The sequence below is a fragment of the Dendrobates tinctorius genome, unplaced genomic scaffold (assembly GCF_039654945.1).
Source record: "Dendrobates tinctorius isolate UK_male_01 unplaced genomic scaffold, ASM3965494v1 ptg000203l, whole genome shotgun sequence".
In the NCBI taxonomy this organism is placed as follows: Eukaryota; Metazoa; Chordata; class Amphibia; order Anura; family Dendrobatidae; genus Dendrobates; species Dendrobates tinctorius.
In genome coordinates this window covers 24,349,636-24,368,185 of record NW_027361870.1, presented here as the reverse complement: position 1 = coordinate 24,368,185, position 18,550 = coordinate 24,349,636, and the positions used below count along the sequence as shown (strand labels likewise).

Here is an 18,550-nt window from a genome sequence, read left to right as displayed (position 1 = left end):
TCTCTCTTCTGCCTGATAAAACATGAATGCTCTGAAAGCTGAACGTTCATGTGTTCGAGACAGTCATGAGAGATAACGGTTGGTCAAACAAGCATCTGGTCAACTGCCATCTCATGTGTATGAGCATCTTAAAGAGTTATCGTCATTTTTATTTTTTTCTAATAAATCAATACTACAGTTGGTAATAAGCAACTTTGCAATAAATCTTATAAAAAAATCTGCTACTTTCTGCTCCTGGACTGATCTTTTACTCTCAATTGATGGGTCAAATCTATATTTAAATAACTAAAGACTTTCCTACTACTGAGATAGGAGATGACAGTTGGTGCTTAGCAGATTGTATGGAGAGGGGAGGAGGAGGAGCTACAGGCAGATACAAACATTCTGCTACAAATTCTCCTGACAGTTACACTTTAAAAACCTTGAGCCATTCCCTGCCTCTGTTAGGCTAGGTTCACATTGCGTTAGGGGCATAAGTTTAACGTATCCGTTAAACGGATGCGCTAACGCTGATGTCATTTTTATATCTTTTGTGCCCAAGCGCTAACGGTATGCGCTAGCATTTCGCTACCATGCGTTAGCCATACAGGTCTATGCTCAGCGAACGCGTCCGTTCGCTGTGCGCTAGACCCGACGTACCGGAAAACGCTGCAGACCGCGTTTGGGGGTACATCATAAAATAACGCATCATCACTAACGCATGCCGATATCGGCATGCGTTACTGTAATTGCAGCCAATGGATGCATTAACGTACCTATTACATAGCGTTAGTGACGCTATGTAACGGATGCGCTCAACGCATGGCCCCTACCGCAATGTGAACCTACCTTTAGACATGTGGGTGGGAACCATTCACCTTGTCAAACGGGATTGTCCCTAGTCAGTCTGACGCTAAGAAATCTATGTTAACAGTTTTGAGGGAATATGGTGAAACTCTGACAAAATGAAAATTGACACAAAGACCAAACGCTGATCTTTTTTTGTGTATGAGAAAAATCACCAACGTTTGAATGAGCCCTTAGCTGTCAATTTATTCATACATTTCAAGCTAAATAAAAGAGAAACAGAGTTAAGGCCCCGGGGCTGTCACACATAAAGATGCACCAGTGATCCCGACTTGATACGACCTTGTCAGGATCGCTGGTGCATCGCTACATGATCGCGAGGATGCTGGTATCTAAGGTAAATATCGGGTTACTAAGAGGTGCGTGTCACTTAGTTACCCAATGTGGAAACCTGCGTGCTCGCGCCGGGAGCTGCCAGCACGCAGGTTTCTAGAGTACACATTGGGTAACTAAGTGACGTGCGCTGCTTAGCAACCCGATATTTACCTTAGATACCAGCTCCCATTGCCTGCTTAGAGCCTCGCTGATCGTTGGCTCCCGCTGCCACACGCAGCGATGCGCGCTGGCCAGCGGGAGAGCAACGATGAAAAAGTGGCCCAGGACGATGCTGCATGATCAGCGATACCCGGCGGGGTGGGGGGGGGGGGGTCGGTCGCTGATCCCCGTCACACACAGTGATCACAAAATCAGCCATCTTCGCTAGCGAGATCGCTGTGTGTGACGGGGCCTTTAGAGTTCTAAAAAATATGGTCCCAAATTGTTATTTTATTGGGAATACCATTATCTATTAATACACATACGCTAATCTTTACATGCAATGTCCTTCTGTTCTGCAATGTGATGGGGGCACACTTAGCACTCTCTGGCTTTACTACTTCTAGACTTCTTTCAGTTATATGTGCATATATGCAATATAAAATGTGTAAATTAATTAAAAGTACAATTTACTGTAACATGCTTGCACGCTGAAAACAAGATGAATAATAAGATGTTAGCTGGTTAACCAGAGAAAATAGAACTCTTTCGTTAATCACACAGATTTATATGTCCCACTAGTCAAAATGACATGCAGAAAAGTTTACAAAAAGAATAATTACCCAGAGCCGCAGTTGTCACATAAGAATCATCGCTGACTCCATGACCGCTGACGTCCTCATAGGATGCACCATCTAGAAAACAGAAATCAGACAGAACAGGTTTGGCAAAAGGGAAAAAAGGAAAGTTAAAGGGCCGGCCCACAACTGAATATAAAAGGACTGTTTTTCACCCTAGAAATAATTGGATTCATGTAAAAACAATGCCTCAGTGTGTAGATATTTATGTTCCATACATGTTATGGCGCCCACTGGTTCTTTTGATTCTTTCTTAGAACATTCACTTAATGTGTCCAGTGCTTTAGAGTGAAAGATACTTTCGGTGCACTGATTATTATTGAGGTATAAGGGGTATTGTTTTCTCCTTTTGGAGAGTGACATACCAGCTATGGCATGCCAAGGTAAGGAGGCTTGTTCGCCGTGTAATGCTTCTCTGGGAAATTTAATATACAAATGACCTCTTCAGAGAGGAAGAGGACTTGAACTCTATACTGCCACCTGTTGGAAGCAGCAATCCTACACGTCTTGATATGTGACTTATCGGCATGCCTACACAACGGTAGAAATCACTTTGCCAACTAAAGAGTTGTGACTTGCTGCAGCGATCCGGAAGCCACAGCTCAATGTAATTCTATGAGAGCCAGGACAAGGGTCTTGTAGCCTTACATTGAGCGCCTGCGACCATTACCTCTGACTTTCAGTCAGTCGGTCAGAAATTGCAGTCACAAGATGGCGGTGCAGCACAAGAGTGGCACTGGGAAGAGCTGAAGATAGTAACTGGTAAGTATAAGAGTAGGGTCAGGGACCTTAGATTAGTAGCACCACTCCAGAGCTGAAATAAAAATAACGCTGGAGTGGTGCATTCAAGGCTATCGACTCCTGTGTCATGTTAAATATTTTACATACCTTTTATAAGTTACCCTCAGCTAAAAAGTCATAATAAGTTTCAGGTTGCAATCTTTATTTCTTCATTCATTTTCTGAGACTTTAATATGCAGAAATAAATGCTGAGGTCCTATAATAGCTCTCATGCATCTACACAAATTTCTATACCAATTTTCCTTCTACAGCATATAAGAGATCTCTTATCCTATTTGCCTCTGTATCTAAACTCATACACAACCTGTGTCATCTCTGCCCTTTCCGCATGCAGACTACTTTGTGTTTTCTTTTCCACCTACTACACTCTGATAGAGTACAGTCTTTGTGATCCGCCCTCCCTGAAGACTTGGATGGTTCTAACCCTTGCCACCCTCTGCCGAACTACTGTATGTGCATAACCACCTCCCCTCCAATCTCTAAAAAAAGTAAGGAGAGCTGGTGCAACGACAGCCAAATCAGCCATGAGTAGTATGCTGTTGGATCTGTTTCAGAAGCAACAGGACAATCAACTATGTTTAGGAGTTGTACTGACTCTACAGTACAGCAAAAACAATTATAGGGAATTCTTCATGAGGGCTTATAAAGTTGCTTAAAGAAGCACTCTTATTAAAGTTTTTATCCTCTTAATATATTGCAATCGCCATATTATATCCTGTAGCACCCTGTACTTACAATTGCTAATTTTGCCTTTCTTCGCAACCAATTCTTCTCTTTTCTCTGCTCTGTGTATAAACAGGAAGTCTATTTTATGTGTATTCAATCATTCCCCTCTTTAACTCCTGATCCAACAGCTCCCTCTACCCGCTGCCATTGACTTTTGCAGTGACATGATTCAGACAGGGAAAACTGACCTCCTGTTTCTACATAGTTCTTAAAAGGATTCAGTTAATCAGTTTTTAATCACATGGTGCAATTTACCTAATGGAAAACAGAAGAATTAGCTGGGTAGAAAGGCAAAATGAGAAATTGTAAATATACAGTGCTATATAACATGATGATTGCAATATATTAAAAGAATAAAAATTTTGAAGGGAGTGCTTTTTTAATTTTTGTATTTAGAAAGCAAATGAACAAAAAAAAAATAACAGTCCAAATGTGTCTATGTTCTTAAAGGATTATTGTTTTAGCTTGTCTGTCCTAGTCATGTTATAACACACGTGTACACTGCTTTTGTGTAAACCCTGGTCTGATAAATGTTAAAAAGTACAGTAGCATTTCATTTTTTTGCTGAAATTGTATTAATGTTAATACTCTAAATTATATAGGGTAGTAGAAAATGCATATATGGAACCTCAATAAAGAAACTGCATCTTTGTTTGCAAAATTAGAGAACCAACATAAAAACTAGAGAGACTTTCGACTATACGTCTTAAAATGTTTTAATATGGGCTCCCACCAAGTGTTGATTATGATATTCATGTCTTATTATGAGGTGTAGGGATTGTTGGATCCTCTTATTTACCAGGGCATGGAGGCACAACGCCTTCTCTTGCACCCTACATAATAACACCTTTTTGTGGATATTTGAGTTGCAATCAGTAAAAAAGTGCTAAGAAGTAATTATTGGCATTATAGCTGTTACCGATAGAGATGAGCGAATTTGATCGGGTCCCTGCTTATTCGGCAAGCAATAGCACTTACCGAATAAGCTGCAGAGGGCACCCGGAAACATGGAGCGCTCCGGCTGATCAACTGTTCGGCGCTGCAGTTGCATGTGTCGCGGCTGTGTCACAGTCACAGCACATGATTGGAGAACCCAACACAAAGGTGATCACAATATTTTGTTAACTTAATTTTTACAAACTAGTAATTATACCAAAAGAAAAAACACAGCCTATACCTTTACTCTTAAGTATCTGCTTGGTTCTCATGCCCGCTGACTGGTTGGCTGTTGAGAAGTCGATTGCTGTTGTGGAGAAGGCCATAGTTCCCAAATCTTTCCTCCTTTTGCCGGTAGGAATTTCATCAGGGCCATCCAGATTCTCAGCACTACCTGTCCACTGTCCACCTGCCAGGACCATGGACTGGACCAGGTCATTCATGGCTGGGATGCAAATGAAAGCAAATGAATCAGCGTGATATTGCTCATGCCATCTTTCGCTAGCTTTGTTAAGACAGCCATCCAAGCATTAAAAGCGTATTGCAGGTCAAAACAGCTACGAGTTCACAAATAGCCAGTTTGGTTATGACATGCATTTTGTGGAGGATGATAAATGTAAGCGGATGTTTCCAGTAAATGTGGCATGTTTAGATTAGCCTGTTGTGTATTCCTTGCCATGCTACTGCAGCAGTGACGAGCAGCATAGCTTGCTGGCAAGTTATGTTGCTTAAAAATGAAAAAATGATATGACGCGGTGAAATAAACAGAACACAAAGTTGGTTACACTTCCCTTCACACAGTGGAGGCAGTCATTTCATTGGAAAGATTCTTGATTTGCCAATAAGTTACCAAGGAACTAGCTATGAGAACAGGCTGAAGCTCCTCAGGGGCGGGGCTGAACCCACAGGCATTAGTTACCACCACTGTGTATAGGTGACTTATAAAATGTGCCTTGTGCTACCAAAAGAGAGACAAGCACATCAGAACAAGGAGCTAAAGATCTTTTTGGAAGCACAAAGGGTTGCTTTAAGCAATGATTAAGGGTCCATGGCCAGTGCAGGTTTTTTCGTCTTGTAAATCATTCTTGTTTTTAAAAGATGGCACATCATAAAATGCATCTTTTTAGTAAGATTTTTGGTACAAACTTAGCATGGACTTGCCAGCTTCACACCCCTGAGGAGCAAGCTATTTTGTGGGCTGAACCATTGTACAAAAAGAAGAATTACATCTCTGAATCACGAGAATTAAGGCATGAGAGGAACATTTGATTTAGCTGCAAATCGAAGACCAAGCATTGGTTCAACTTACAAAACGGATGCCTCAGCTGCATGCAGGCAACGGATTCATCCAATGTAACTCTTTTATGCCAAATATTTCACACTCACTTACAACAAATAAAAGAACACAGGCATATTTGTCTGTCCCTGGTGGTGCATTGTAATCCAGGTCATTCATTGATTTAGAAAACGGGGGCAGATTATATTATCGCACCTCACTTATGTTGCACACTTCATCTCTAATTTCACACATTTTTGTACACGGGGTCTTGACAAATTATATAAACCACTAATCTAGCCATGATAAATTAATTGTAAGAAACCCAACTAGCTTGTAAATGACACTTAGGCTACATTAACTCTACTATATTTCCAGTCCGAATGCGGTCAGTGGACAAAACTGACCTCACAGGGACAGCACTAGGACCAATTTCATAGGGCGGTTCAGATGACCACACGGACCAAATGTCCATGTGAAAAAAAATGTCAGCATACACTATTCTTTCTGTATTTCGGATGACATTTGCTTATTCAAGTCTATGGGTACGCAATAAAAAAAAAAAAAAAAAAAAAAGACGACCAGATCTCATAAGGATCAACCATATAGTAACCGATTTTTACCGATTCATAGCAAATATTACCATAGGAATCTGTTTTTCGTCTTATAAATTTAATTCACTGCATATACAGATTGCCTACGGATGATAATACAGATGAAAAATCTTCCGCCTTTCTGGATGAAAATTAGACAATTTTATATATCCTCATGTGAACTGAGCCTTATATAGAAAAGTCATTACAAATACTTTATTATTTTTTTATGTATATAATATGTATAATTTATGTACGGGAATCATTTATTTGACTATGAAAGAATTTGCCTATATTGACCACAGATTTGTGCAGATATTTTTTTACTAACCATCATGTATATGGTTATACAGGGGGGGAAATAAGTATTTGATCCCTTGCTGATTTTGTATGTTTGCCCACTGATAAAGACATGAAGAGTCTATAATTTTAACTGTAGGTTAATTTTAGCATTGAGAGATAGAATATCAAAAATAAAATCCAGAAAATCTCATTGTATAAATTATATAAATTTATTTGCATTTTGCAGTGAGAAATAAGTATCTGATCCCTCTGGTAAACTAGACTTAATACTTGGTGGCAAAACCCTTGTTGGCAAGCACAGCAGTCAGATGGTTTTTGTAGTTGATGATGAGGTTTGCACATGTCAGGAGGAATTTTGGTCCACTCCTCTTTGCAGATCATCTCTAAATCATTAAGATTTTGAGGCTGTCGCTTGGCAACTCGGAGCTTCAACTCCCTCCGTAAATTTTCTATGGGATTAAAGTCTGAAGACTGGCTAGGCACTTAATGTGCTTCTTTTTGAGCCACTCCTTTGTTGCCTTGGCTATAGGTTTTGGGTCATTGTCTTGCTGGAAGACCCAGCCACGACACATTTTTAATGTCCTGGAGAAGGGAAGGCGGTTGCCACTTGGGATTTTACAGTACATTGCTCCATCCGTTCTCCCATTGATACGATGAAGTAGTCCTGAGCCCTTAGCAGAGAAACACTCCCAAAACATAATGTTTCCACCTCCATGCTTGACAGTGAGGACATTGTTCTTTGTGTTATAGGCAGCATTTCTCTTCCTCCAAACCCGGCGAGTTGAGTTAATGCCAAAGAGCTCAATTTTTGTCTCATCTAACCACAGCACCTTCTCCCAATCACTCACAGAATCATCCATATATTAATTGGCAAACTTCAGACAGGACTGCACATGTGCCTTCTTCAGCAGGGGGACCTTGCAGGCACTGCAGAATTTTAAACATTTACGGCGTAATGTGTTACCAATAGTTATCTTGATGATTGTGGTCCCAGCTGCCTTGAGATCATTAACAAGTTCTCCCCATGTAGTTTTAGGCTGATCTCTCACTTTCCTTATGATCAAGGATACCCCACGATGTGAGATTTTGCATGGTGCCTCAGATCGATGTTGATTGACAGTCATTTTGTATTTCTTCAATTTTCATACTATTGCACCAATAGTTGTCTCCTTCTAACCCAGCGTCTTACTTATGGTTTTGTAGCCCATTCCAGCTTTGTGCAGGTCTATGATCTTGTCCCTGACATCCTTAGAAAGCTCTTTGGTCTTGCCCATGTTGTAGAGGTTAGAGTGTGATTGATTAATTGAGTCTGTGGATAGGAGTCTTTTATAAAGGTGACTATGTAAGACAGCTGTCTTTAATGCAGGTAATGAGTTGATTAGGAGCGTCCAACTGGTCTGTAGGAGCCAAAACTCTTAGTGGTTGGTAGGGGATCAAATAGGTACTTATTTCTCACTGCAAAATGCAAATAAATTTATATAATTTATACAATGTGATTTTCTGGATTTTATTTTTGATATTCTATCTCTCAATGTTAAAGTTAACCTACAGTTAAAATTATAGACTGTTCATGTCTTTGTCATTGGGCAAACTTACAAAATCAGCAAGGGATCAAATACTTATTCCCCTCACTGTATGTACATATACAAGGACATGTACTACAACTTTCACTATTTCCTGGCACCCAGCCATTGCATAGAGTAGGATTGCACTATTGATCATGTACTTAGATGAGATACAAAGTCTAAATGACAGATCCCTACTTATTGATCACTCAATACAAATTCAGGCAGTTTCCCCTTTTGTTTGGCATCGAGACTTGCAGTTGGCATGTTAGGAAAGACAGCGCAGGTTGGGACAAGCTTATTGAAGGTATTAGTGATGGAAGCCAAGTACAGCTAGCTGAACCATTTTAATGTCTTACACACAGAGCGACGGTAGAGGGCCTTCATTTTGTCCTTATCCTTCGGTCTGTTCCTCATAAAGGGCAGTCTTTTCAGTGCTTATGTCACAGCATGGGAAGAAAGAAAAAAATCAAAAACAAGGAAACAGGGGCAAAAAAGAAAAATCAAAAGGGGAGGAAAGGAGAAGAACACATGGAAGAAGTTAAATGCTGAAACAAAAGACAGAAATGAGCATGTCTGATTCTCAGCTAAGCATGCACAACGAGACACAAGAGACTTACACCGGCGTGTGATGGGTATGGTATGCAACACAGACACAAACTATACAAAGAGTCTCATTAAAAAATGTTTTAGAGAACAAAACATTTTTCCCCATTTTTTACAGAAGGCAAAGCTTTCCATAGTAAAAAAAAAAACAAAAAAAAAAACAAAAAAGACATTACACAAGACAGTATACAGATGTTGATGTAGAAGGATCACTGACATCCTCATGTTTCAGTAAATACTGAGCCATTGGGCATTGAATTAAATGCTGAATGTAAGACTTTAGTCACATGTCAGTTAAGGCATACGCAGGGAGTCTTACCAGAAGTTACCTCTAATGTTTGCCACGTATAGCCATATAGTAACGTAGAACAACCATTGACCAGATTGGTAAGTTCTGTATAGTGTGTGTGTGCGCTCTGTGTATACATATGTTTGTATGTATGTGCTCTGTGTATGCATGGATCTGATCTGTGTCTATATGCATATATTTGTATACATGAGTCTGTAGATATGTGCTCTGTGCATTCATTTCTCTGTATGTATGTTTCCTGTGTATGCTTGTCTGTGTGCTCTATGTATACATATATGTCTGCAACTATGCACTCTGTGTATTCATATCGGTCTGTATGTATGTGCTCTGGGTTTGCATATCTCTGATCTGTGTACACGTGTCTGTATGTATGTGTTCTGTGTATACATGTGTATACGCATGTCTGTGCTCTATGTATTCATATACGTCTGTATATATATGCTCTGTGTATACACCTGTGTCTGATTGTATGTACTCTGTGTATGCATATATTTCTGTATTTATGTGCTTTTTGTATACATGTGTCTGTATGTGCTCTGTGTATACATATATTTCTGTATGTGCTCTGTGTATACGTATATTTCTGTATTTATGTGCTCTGTGTATACATATATTTCTGTATGTGCTCTGTGTATACATATATTTCTGTATGTGCTCTGTGTATACGTATATTTCTGTATTTATGTGCTCTGTGTATACATGTGTCTAGTTGTATGTACTCTGTGTATACATATATGTCAGTATGTATGAGCTTTGTGTATACATGTCTGTGTGTTTGTGTTCTGTGTATATTAGTAATGAGTGAGTGTGATTGGATAAGGTGTTATTGAAGCATCTGGATTTAGGTAGAAAAGGTCCAGCTACGGCAATATAAAATCATGAAGTTTTTATTTAAGCCATTTAAAACAAGGCAGTTGTGACACAATGATGAATGTAGTCGGGGTGTGGAAGGTTCCAGGGATGGAAAACTGGACAACCAGCATGCTCGGGTGCTAACCGACTGTCTCCGGTGTGCTTAAAAAATATATTCGAGTCCCTGCGTCTTCATGTCTCGCGGCTGTTCAATGCGCGCTTCGCTTATCACTAGAGTATATTTGTGTGTGTGTATAACATGCATTATGTCTATATGTGTGGTAACATACAATGTTTGTGCATCATATTGTGTGTGTATGCAGAATTCACATTTATACATACCGGCAGCGCACACTACAGTACTTATGTGTAAACATGTCAGCAATCGCCCAACATACGAGCAAAATGCTGCTCATTAATCGGGTGACTGGATTGTTCATGCCTGAACAAAAATCATTATTTTCGGCAGCACATCGCCCGGTGTAAACTGCTGGTAACATGACACTGTATGGGGACAGATATATCTACTAGTGATCGTTCTGTTCCCATCATTCTTCGTAAGCCTGTGTAAACAGGGGCCAAACCACATTAATATTGTCAATCGCGCTCATTTAACGGCCTGAACTCAGCTCATATGAATGCAACCTAAATGTTTCTGTGCGATGGTGTGATATGTGAGCATTTAGGACCCCATTTTAACTTTTACCCAGGGCCACACTATGTCTGAAATCAGCCCCGATTGCACCAGATTTACTGTTATATTTTAACACAATGTTTTATGATCAATTTATCAGTATTGCGGTATATTATATACATTATGTATTCACAATCAAAGTAATTCAGAACATTTCATAATCGGACTCATTCTGTGGTGGGCCGACCTCTCATAAGAAATATCGGCATAGTGAAGCTAAATGGACATGTAGATATATTACACTAGTATGTTGTGTAGGATGTGCAGAGATAAAGACTGGACAGAGGTGAATGTTACATATCAAACACGATGAAAATAAAACCATGCAGAAGAGGACAGATGGAAATTCAAGACATTCTGATTGTGTTTATTAAGGGTTTAAAAAAGTCACATGCCTGAGATGTACTATTCCGATACATATTATGGACACTGATGTGACTTCTCCCATGTTATTCCTCCTAGAAATGTATGAATAAATAGACATCGGGGTGTTACCATTATCCTTATTAACAGAATGTGTTCCTGCCAACGCTCACTTTACAAGCTCTGATTGGACAATGTTAGATGGTATTTGACACGCCCCCAATTGGTAACACCCAGTAGTCAATTTATTCATACATTTCTAGAAGTAATAACAGAGGAACTGTACAACATAAAGTTATAAGAAAAGATGCCCCAGAAATTTTTTCACGGTAACTACAATTATTAGACGTGTCAGAAGAACCCACAGTTCCGGTATAAGTAGGTAAATTATTTTGCTCAGTATATTTTCAGCATCTATTATACCACACCCTTAGTGTCACTATATGATAATTTTGTGAGTAGATCTAAACCCCCCAAAAATATTGTGGCAAAAATAACAGACCACAAACAAATTTCAAAGATTTTCTTTTTACAAATAAATATTTCCATAGTATAACCCGAGTGAAGGAACATTAATACGGTAGATAGAGATCGAGTGAATGATGATGGTCACTGAAAACAAGTTATAGTTAAGTCAAGATTTGCCACAAACACAATTTCTATGAAAATATTAAAAACATCATCAAAACATATGATTTGTCTACCTATACAGAGAACACTCAAACGACAATGTGAGGGAACAGGCAGAAACATTTCCAGGGCAGAAATAAAGTACAATGTCAACACTGTCCTTCATAGTTCAATAGAATAATAGAATAATAGAATACACAGTATATAACACAATATATAACAGTATATAACACAGTACTCACTGCTGCTCTTTTTGGCCCCAAGTGGGTGCCCGTCTTCAAGGGAATTGGAGCCTACAGAAGAGCTGTCCTGGCTATCCAGTGGAGGTAGTTGTAAAAATCCTTCACCAGACTCCGATCGAGAAGGCGGGAGAGTGAGAGATCTCAGCTGTTCACGACTTACATCCTTCTTAGACTTGATTAGCTTCCTCATCTTTAAGGTTATCCAATTACCTCTCCTTTGGGGGTAGAGAACAGAGCTATTTACAAGATACTAATTTCCTGAGTGTAAAATATGCTAAGATTTACTCAATAAATCTTTATATAACTTGCTCTTAAAAAAACTGAAGTTGGTAAATTAACTCACCAAGTACTGTGCCCCTATACAACATTTTGTAACCTAGCCTGCCCCTATACAACATTATATAAATGTGCCCTGCACCAAACAACATTATGTAACCTGCATTGCCCCTATACAATATTATGTAACCTAGCCTGCCCCTATACAACATTATGTAACCTGCATTGCCCCTATACAACATTATGTAACCTAGCCTGCCCCTATACAACATTATGTAACCTAGCCTGCCCCTATACAACATTATGTAACCTAGCCTGCCCCTATACAACATTATGTAACCTACATTGCCCCTATACAACATTATGTAACCTAGCCTGCCCCTATACAACATTATGTAACCTAGCCTGCCCCTATACAACATTATGTAACCTAGCCTGCCCCTATACAACATTATGTAACCTAGCCTGCCCCTATACAACTTTATGTAACCTGCATTGCCCCTATACAACATTATGTAACCTAGCCTGCCCCTATACAACATTATGTAACCTAGCCTGCCCCTATACAACATTATGTAACCTAGCCTGCCCCTATACAACATTATGTAACCTGCATTGGCCCTATACAACATTATGTAACCTAGCCTGCCCCTATACAACATTATGTAACCTAGCCTGCCCCTATACAACATTATGTAACCTAGCCTGCCCCTATACAACATTTTGCACCCTAGCCTGCCCCTATACATTATGCAACTTTGCCTGCTTTTATACAACATTTTATAAACAGTATATAATTTAGCCTGCCCCTATACAACAGTATATAATTTAGCCTGCCCCTATACAACAGTATATAATTTAGCCTGCCCCTATACAACATTTTGTAACCTAGCCTGCCCCTATAAAACATTTTGTAACCTAGCCTGCCCCTATACAACATTTTTTAACCTAGTCTGCCCCATACAACATTTTGTACCCTAGCCTGCCCCTATACATTATGCAACTTTGCCTGCTTTATACAACATTTTATAAACTAGCCTGCCCCTATACAATATTATACAACTTTGCCTGCCCCTATACAACATTATATAACCTAGCATGCCCCATACAACATTGTGCAACTTGCCTTGCCCCTATACAACATTATATAATGTGCCCTGCACCAAACAACATTATGTAACCTGCACTGCCCCTATACAACATTATGTAACCTAACCTGCCCCTATACAACACTATGTAACCTAGCCTGCCCCGAACAACATTATGTAACCTAGTCTTCCCTTATACAACATCATGTAACCTGACCTGCCCCTATACAACATTATGTAACTTACCGTCTTGGAGGAGAAGGCTCATAGAATTTATACTGATCCATGATCTTTTCTTCCAGTTTCTCTTTTTGCCGTCTCAGCTCATTAATTTTATCCCTGAAAATAAATAGGAATATATTAACAATAATAAATGCAATCATTATTAAACTAGAGGGGTTCTGTCTGTTAAGTTACTTTCAGATAGGTGTAATGGTATTGTAACTTTCATATTAAGAGCACATTGCCCAGACAGCTATCGCCATAAGATCTTTCGCAATCTGATCCCGATTGTGTAGATCTCTGGGTGGTCTTTGTATTGTAGCTGTACTGTCCATTTTACAGCGATGGCAGCATTATTTAATTTCAATAAGTTTTGCAGGAAGAAAAAAACTTTTTATGTTGGCTCTCATTGGATGCAAAGCAATATGCTGCAGATAGGCTTCTGGATAACCCGTCTATAACAGGGGTGCACAACCTGAGGCCCCTGAGGGCCACATGTGGCCTCCTATGCCAATCTGTGCGGCCCCTAACCAAATGCACACAAGAATTCTTGACTGACAGCTTAACTATAGTGAGCATCCACACGCAGAGGAGAAGTGGCATTAGCTGAGGAGCAAGCACCGGCAAGTAGTAATGGTGCCCTGCGTAAACATCTCTGGATGCCTCATGAGGTCTCTTAACCCCTTTGGCACCCCAGAAAGTTGTATTTACATCAGCCTTCTGTGTCTGTGCTCGCTTCACTGTAATTTACGGGAGGTTTGAAACATTAGGCGGTACAAAAACCCCAAAAACAGTCTATTGTAGAGAGCCATGTGCAAGCATGACCTCTTTCTCTTATTCACACAGTTCTTTTACAAGGATTTAAAAGAAATGGTTATTGCAAATCCACATAAAAATGCTTAAAATACACTTTGAGTAATTTCCTGTTAGTTTTACTGGGAAATGTTCAAAATTACGTGAAATAAGAAACAACACTGTGTGCACTAAAGGCTCTATCCAATTCAATTCAGTAGTAAACTTATTTAAAGAATAAGTTTTTGATGTGGATTTAGGAGCAGAATCTATTTCTAAGTCCTGGTCAAAATGCTTTGTGTGAACATACCGTGAGACTCTGCATTCCCTCGATGCGTGTTTGGTGAGGTTTTGATGTTGCAGATTTTGCTTGTGTTTTTATCATTGCGTTTTTGAGGGCTTTTTTTTACGTGCGTTTTTCATTTTTTTTACGTTTTTGACGTTGCGTTTTTTGTCTCTTTTTGGTATGTCATGGTCTAAATAAAGCTGCTTTGTTTTTGTTACTTCCTAGTATTTGGCTTTGACAAAACTTTATTGATAAAGTCATAAGCAGATTACATGTGTTTTTTTCACCTGCAGATTTTCAACATCTAATTCAATTCTATGGAGAAAATCTTCAAATAAAACTCAGAGTACTTGAGAGAAATTGACATCTTGCAGATTGGAAACACGAAACCGCAGGTCAGTTTACGCTGCACAAAAGAAAACGCAGCGGGCAGGAGATTCTATAAATCCCATCCACTTTGCTGGAACTGTAATAGGCTGCAATTTTGATGCAGCGAAAATATGGAGAGTCAAAAGCTGACCGAAAACGCATTGTGGGCACACACAGCCTTAAAAGAAGTGTTGATTGCTGGAGGTAAGAGTCCTGTGAGTAGATTTTGTACCTATCATACATTTATGGTATATACCTTTGATACACCATAAATGTCACAGAGGTTAATACCCCTTTAATTTTTAGTGTGACACCCGGATTGGTTCAGTATGGCAATGTGGCCATTGAACAAAAAAAAGTTGTGCACCCCTGGTCTATACAATAACAGTGAATCCCACTCCAGCTGCAGACTAGTGCTAGCTCTATATACAAATAGGATGAAGCAGGTGGAAAAAAAAGAAAAATCCAATTAATCTTAAAGTGTGGGAACATATGTTGAAGCGTAACATGAAATGAATGTGTCTCAGTTATTCAACCTACATATACTGTCTTTGCTCAACTTGATAAAAATCTTTGCTTTCCATATTCTGATCCAGTAAGGTCTTGTTTTGTAAAGCTAATATTTGGTTCTGGCCCATCAAATGTCTGTTCTCCTCTTCCAAGTTTCCTTTAACTTGACGTAAAAGCTGAAAAAAAAAAACAAACACACACAAAAAGTAACGTAAAATAAAAAGTTACGACTGGTCATGAATCATCTGCACATTTCCTTCTTTCATACAAGCAAGATAAAGAAAAATAGAAAAAGAGATAAAACATAGATAACATCGATCCACAGTGGGAAATATTTTCAAAAAGCTTTATAAGCCATTGTGTCTTCCTTTTTAGATGTGAAATTCCTCTTAGGTTGACATAAGTGATTATTCATCTTCAGGTAATGATGAGATTGACGATTGAACCATGTGGGCAACTGTGGGGCAGTTCTATATCAAACAGCTGCAACATAGGAAAAGTTTTTCATCTTGGTGAAAAATGTCATAACAATGACCCCCAGCCTTCACTTTTTGGGCCTCTGCTGTGTTGTCAGTACTGCAGAGAAGATACAAGGGCAGGAAGTCTTACAGATTTTAGGTAGGGTCAACAGCTCCTCAAAGGTTATCTGTCCCATTTTTTAGCTGATCACGGTGACTCCGACTGTGAGTGGACATTTATTTTCCATGTAGAATTACACAAGGACAATCCAACGTGTGGACCACTCCATCGATAGCTGCTTCTGTGTAGCCATATGCTCTATCAGGGTACATGGACAGCAATCCTCCAGTTGAGATACACCCAACAGAAGAGGGACACCCAATTCTCACCTCACATTGGTTGGTCAGATTTGTGACTGTGATATCCGACTTCTGATATTTCTCTTTCAGTTTTGAGAAGTCAGCTTCTAGTCTGGTCTGCTCCAGTTTTCCATTGTTTAATGAGGTTTTCAGGTTTTTATGGTCACTTTGCAGACTTTCATTTTCACGTAATAACTGTCTATATGTGTGATTAAGCCTGAAGGAGTTAAGAAGGAAAAAAATAGGGATTACAATATTTATGATACAATCTTTATCACAGTGTTGTAAATGTGAACATTATTTAATTAAAATAATGAGTCCCAGTAATTTGTTACAGACCGATGCAAATGCACAAAGGTAAATGCTAACTATACTATATACAGAACCCTAAAGCCAACACTTATCATCAAAGCAAGCAGAAAGAGAATCTAGCTTGGCCTATTTAGCAGGTTGTCTGGTCAGAATATACTGATGACCTACACATAGGCTATGTCAGCAATATCAGATCAGTTGGGATTGGACACCGGGCAACTCCACCGATTAGCTGTTACAAGCTCTAGTGGCAGTGGCCACCATACACTGAGTGGATCTGAGAAGTGGATCTCTGTTCCATGTGTTCACATCTGGCCTCCGCCGCAGCCTGCAACAGCTGATCCGTGGGGTGCTTGGTGTCAATATATTCTGACCGGACAACCCCTTTATCTGGTCTCTACACAGTTCATGTATCAGATACAATTCACTCTAGTTCATCTACTACAGAAACAAGGAAATTTTAGGAAAGAATAACTAAATGTAGAATAAAAGTCAGTTCATTATTGATCAAAGTAGGGTGAAAAGCTGCTCAGATGCACAACCTGACTTTCTTGGGGCAGTACTGAAAAAGTGAAACCTCTTTAAAGAAGACCTCTCTTGTCTAATGTTTGTTGACCCTGAACAACATAAAAGGACTATAGCTAGATAATTCCTGACTGAGCTCATATTTATATCCCAAAAACATGTGGCCAGACGTAGCATGTCATCAAGAATACCAACCATCTCACGATGGAGATTGCAATAAAACCTCTCCCTCATTTATGCAAAAAAAAAAAACAAAAAAACGCTGGAGCTACTCCCACCAAAATTTCAGGTAGATGGATTGAATACCCCCTGAGGGGCATGAGCAAAGGTGGAGTGGTAGCCAGTTGGAGGGGGAAGATAGGGAGGAGGGCTTCTACAGTCATACTTCCTTCTTTGTGGTCTTCAAACCCACCATTTATCAACATATCTAATTAAACAGAAGTAGACAAACAGCAAAGAGTGTTGTTTATTTTTTATGGTATTCCATTTCCGGAGAAAACCCCGAAGATACTTTTTGAAATATTCTATATAAGTTCTCTCTAGTTGCTCTCCAATATCTTTAATATTATTAATATTATGTGCTAAATATGTTTACATTTGTTCCTGGTGATGATTTATTGGACATCAAAACTTGTTAATTTGCTGTATTTCTAATGTATCTTATCCTTCAGTAAACTTTACTTAGTTTTAAAAAATGAGGACCTCCCACTTGCCATTAATATGTGAATTTGTTTTATTTGGGTTGCTGTGAATGCCACTGTTCCCCTAAATCTGGCCCTTTTTTTATGCCCTGACCCTGTCCACTGCTGAGATAGTATTCTCGCGTTTTTTGCACTCAGTATGTAAATATGGTCTTATTAGCCAAAAAGGTGTGATCCTTAACTCTATTATTTTGAGGTCCACACCCAGTTGGATTACAAGACTCATTTGTATACAAGGAAAATGGAACCATGTCATAGGAACAAGGATCCATAGGAAACTAAAAACAGCATTTACAGCAGGCAAAAAGATGACATATTTATAGCAAGTGACAGGTCCTTTATATAAGGGTTTTTTCAATCTACATAAATTATTATTATTATTATTATTTATTGTTATAGCGCCATTTATTCCATGGCGCTTTACATGTGAGGGGGGTATACATAAAAACAAGTACAATAATCTTAAACAATACAAGTCATAACTGGTACAGGAGGAGAGAGGACCCTGCCCGCGAGGGCTCACAATCTTCAAGGGATGGTTGATAATACAGTAGGCGAGGGTAGAGCTGGTCGTGCAGCGGTTTGGTCGATCGGTGGTTACTGCAGGTTATAGGCTTGTCGGAAGAGGTGGGTCTTCAGGCTCTTTTTGAAGGTTTCGATGGTAGGTGAGAGTCTGATATGTTGTGGTAGAGAGTTCCAGAGTAGGGGTGATGCGCGAGAGAAATCTTGTATGCGATTGTGGGAAGAGGAGATAAGAGGGGAGTAGAGAAGGAGATCTTGTGAGGATCGGAGGTTG

The 18,550-nt window shown here is 39.3% G+C and overlaps 1 protein-coding gene across 8 annotated transcripts in view; it reads right to left on the bottom strand.

Annotated features, from left to right (window-relative positions):
* Nucleotides 1-18,550, bottom strand: part of CCDC88A (coiled-coil domain containing 88A) — a 276,380-nt gene that overhangs the window by 17,747 nt on the left and 240,083 nt on the right. For 6 of the 8 annotated variants that reach the window (XM_073553887.1, XM_073553893.1, XM_073553890.1 and 3 more), the window contains 7 exons: nt 16,247-16,433; nt 15,429-15,574; nt 13,466-13,558; nt 11,856-12,070; nt 8,518-8,595; nt 4,663-4,866; nt 1,944-2,015 (listed from right to left, as the gene is read on the bottom strand). In XM_073553887.1, coding sequence (XP_073409988.1) covers nt 1,944-2,015; nt 4,663-4,866; nt 8,518-8,595; nt 11,856-12,070; nt 13,466-13,558; nt 15,429-15,574; nt 16,247-16,433 — 995 coding nt within the window. The other 2 variants (XM_073553888.1, XM_073553894.1) reach the window with 2 other exon arrangements.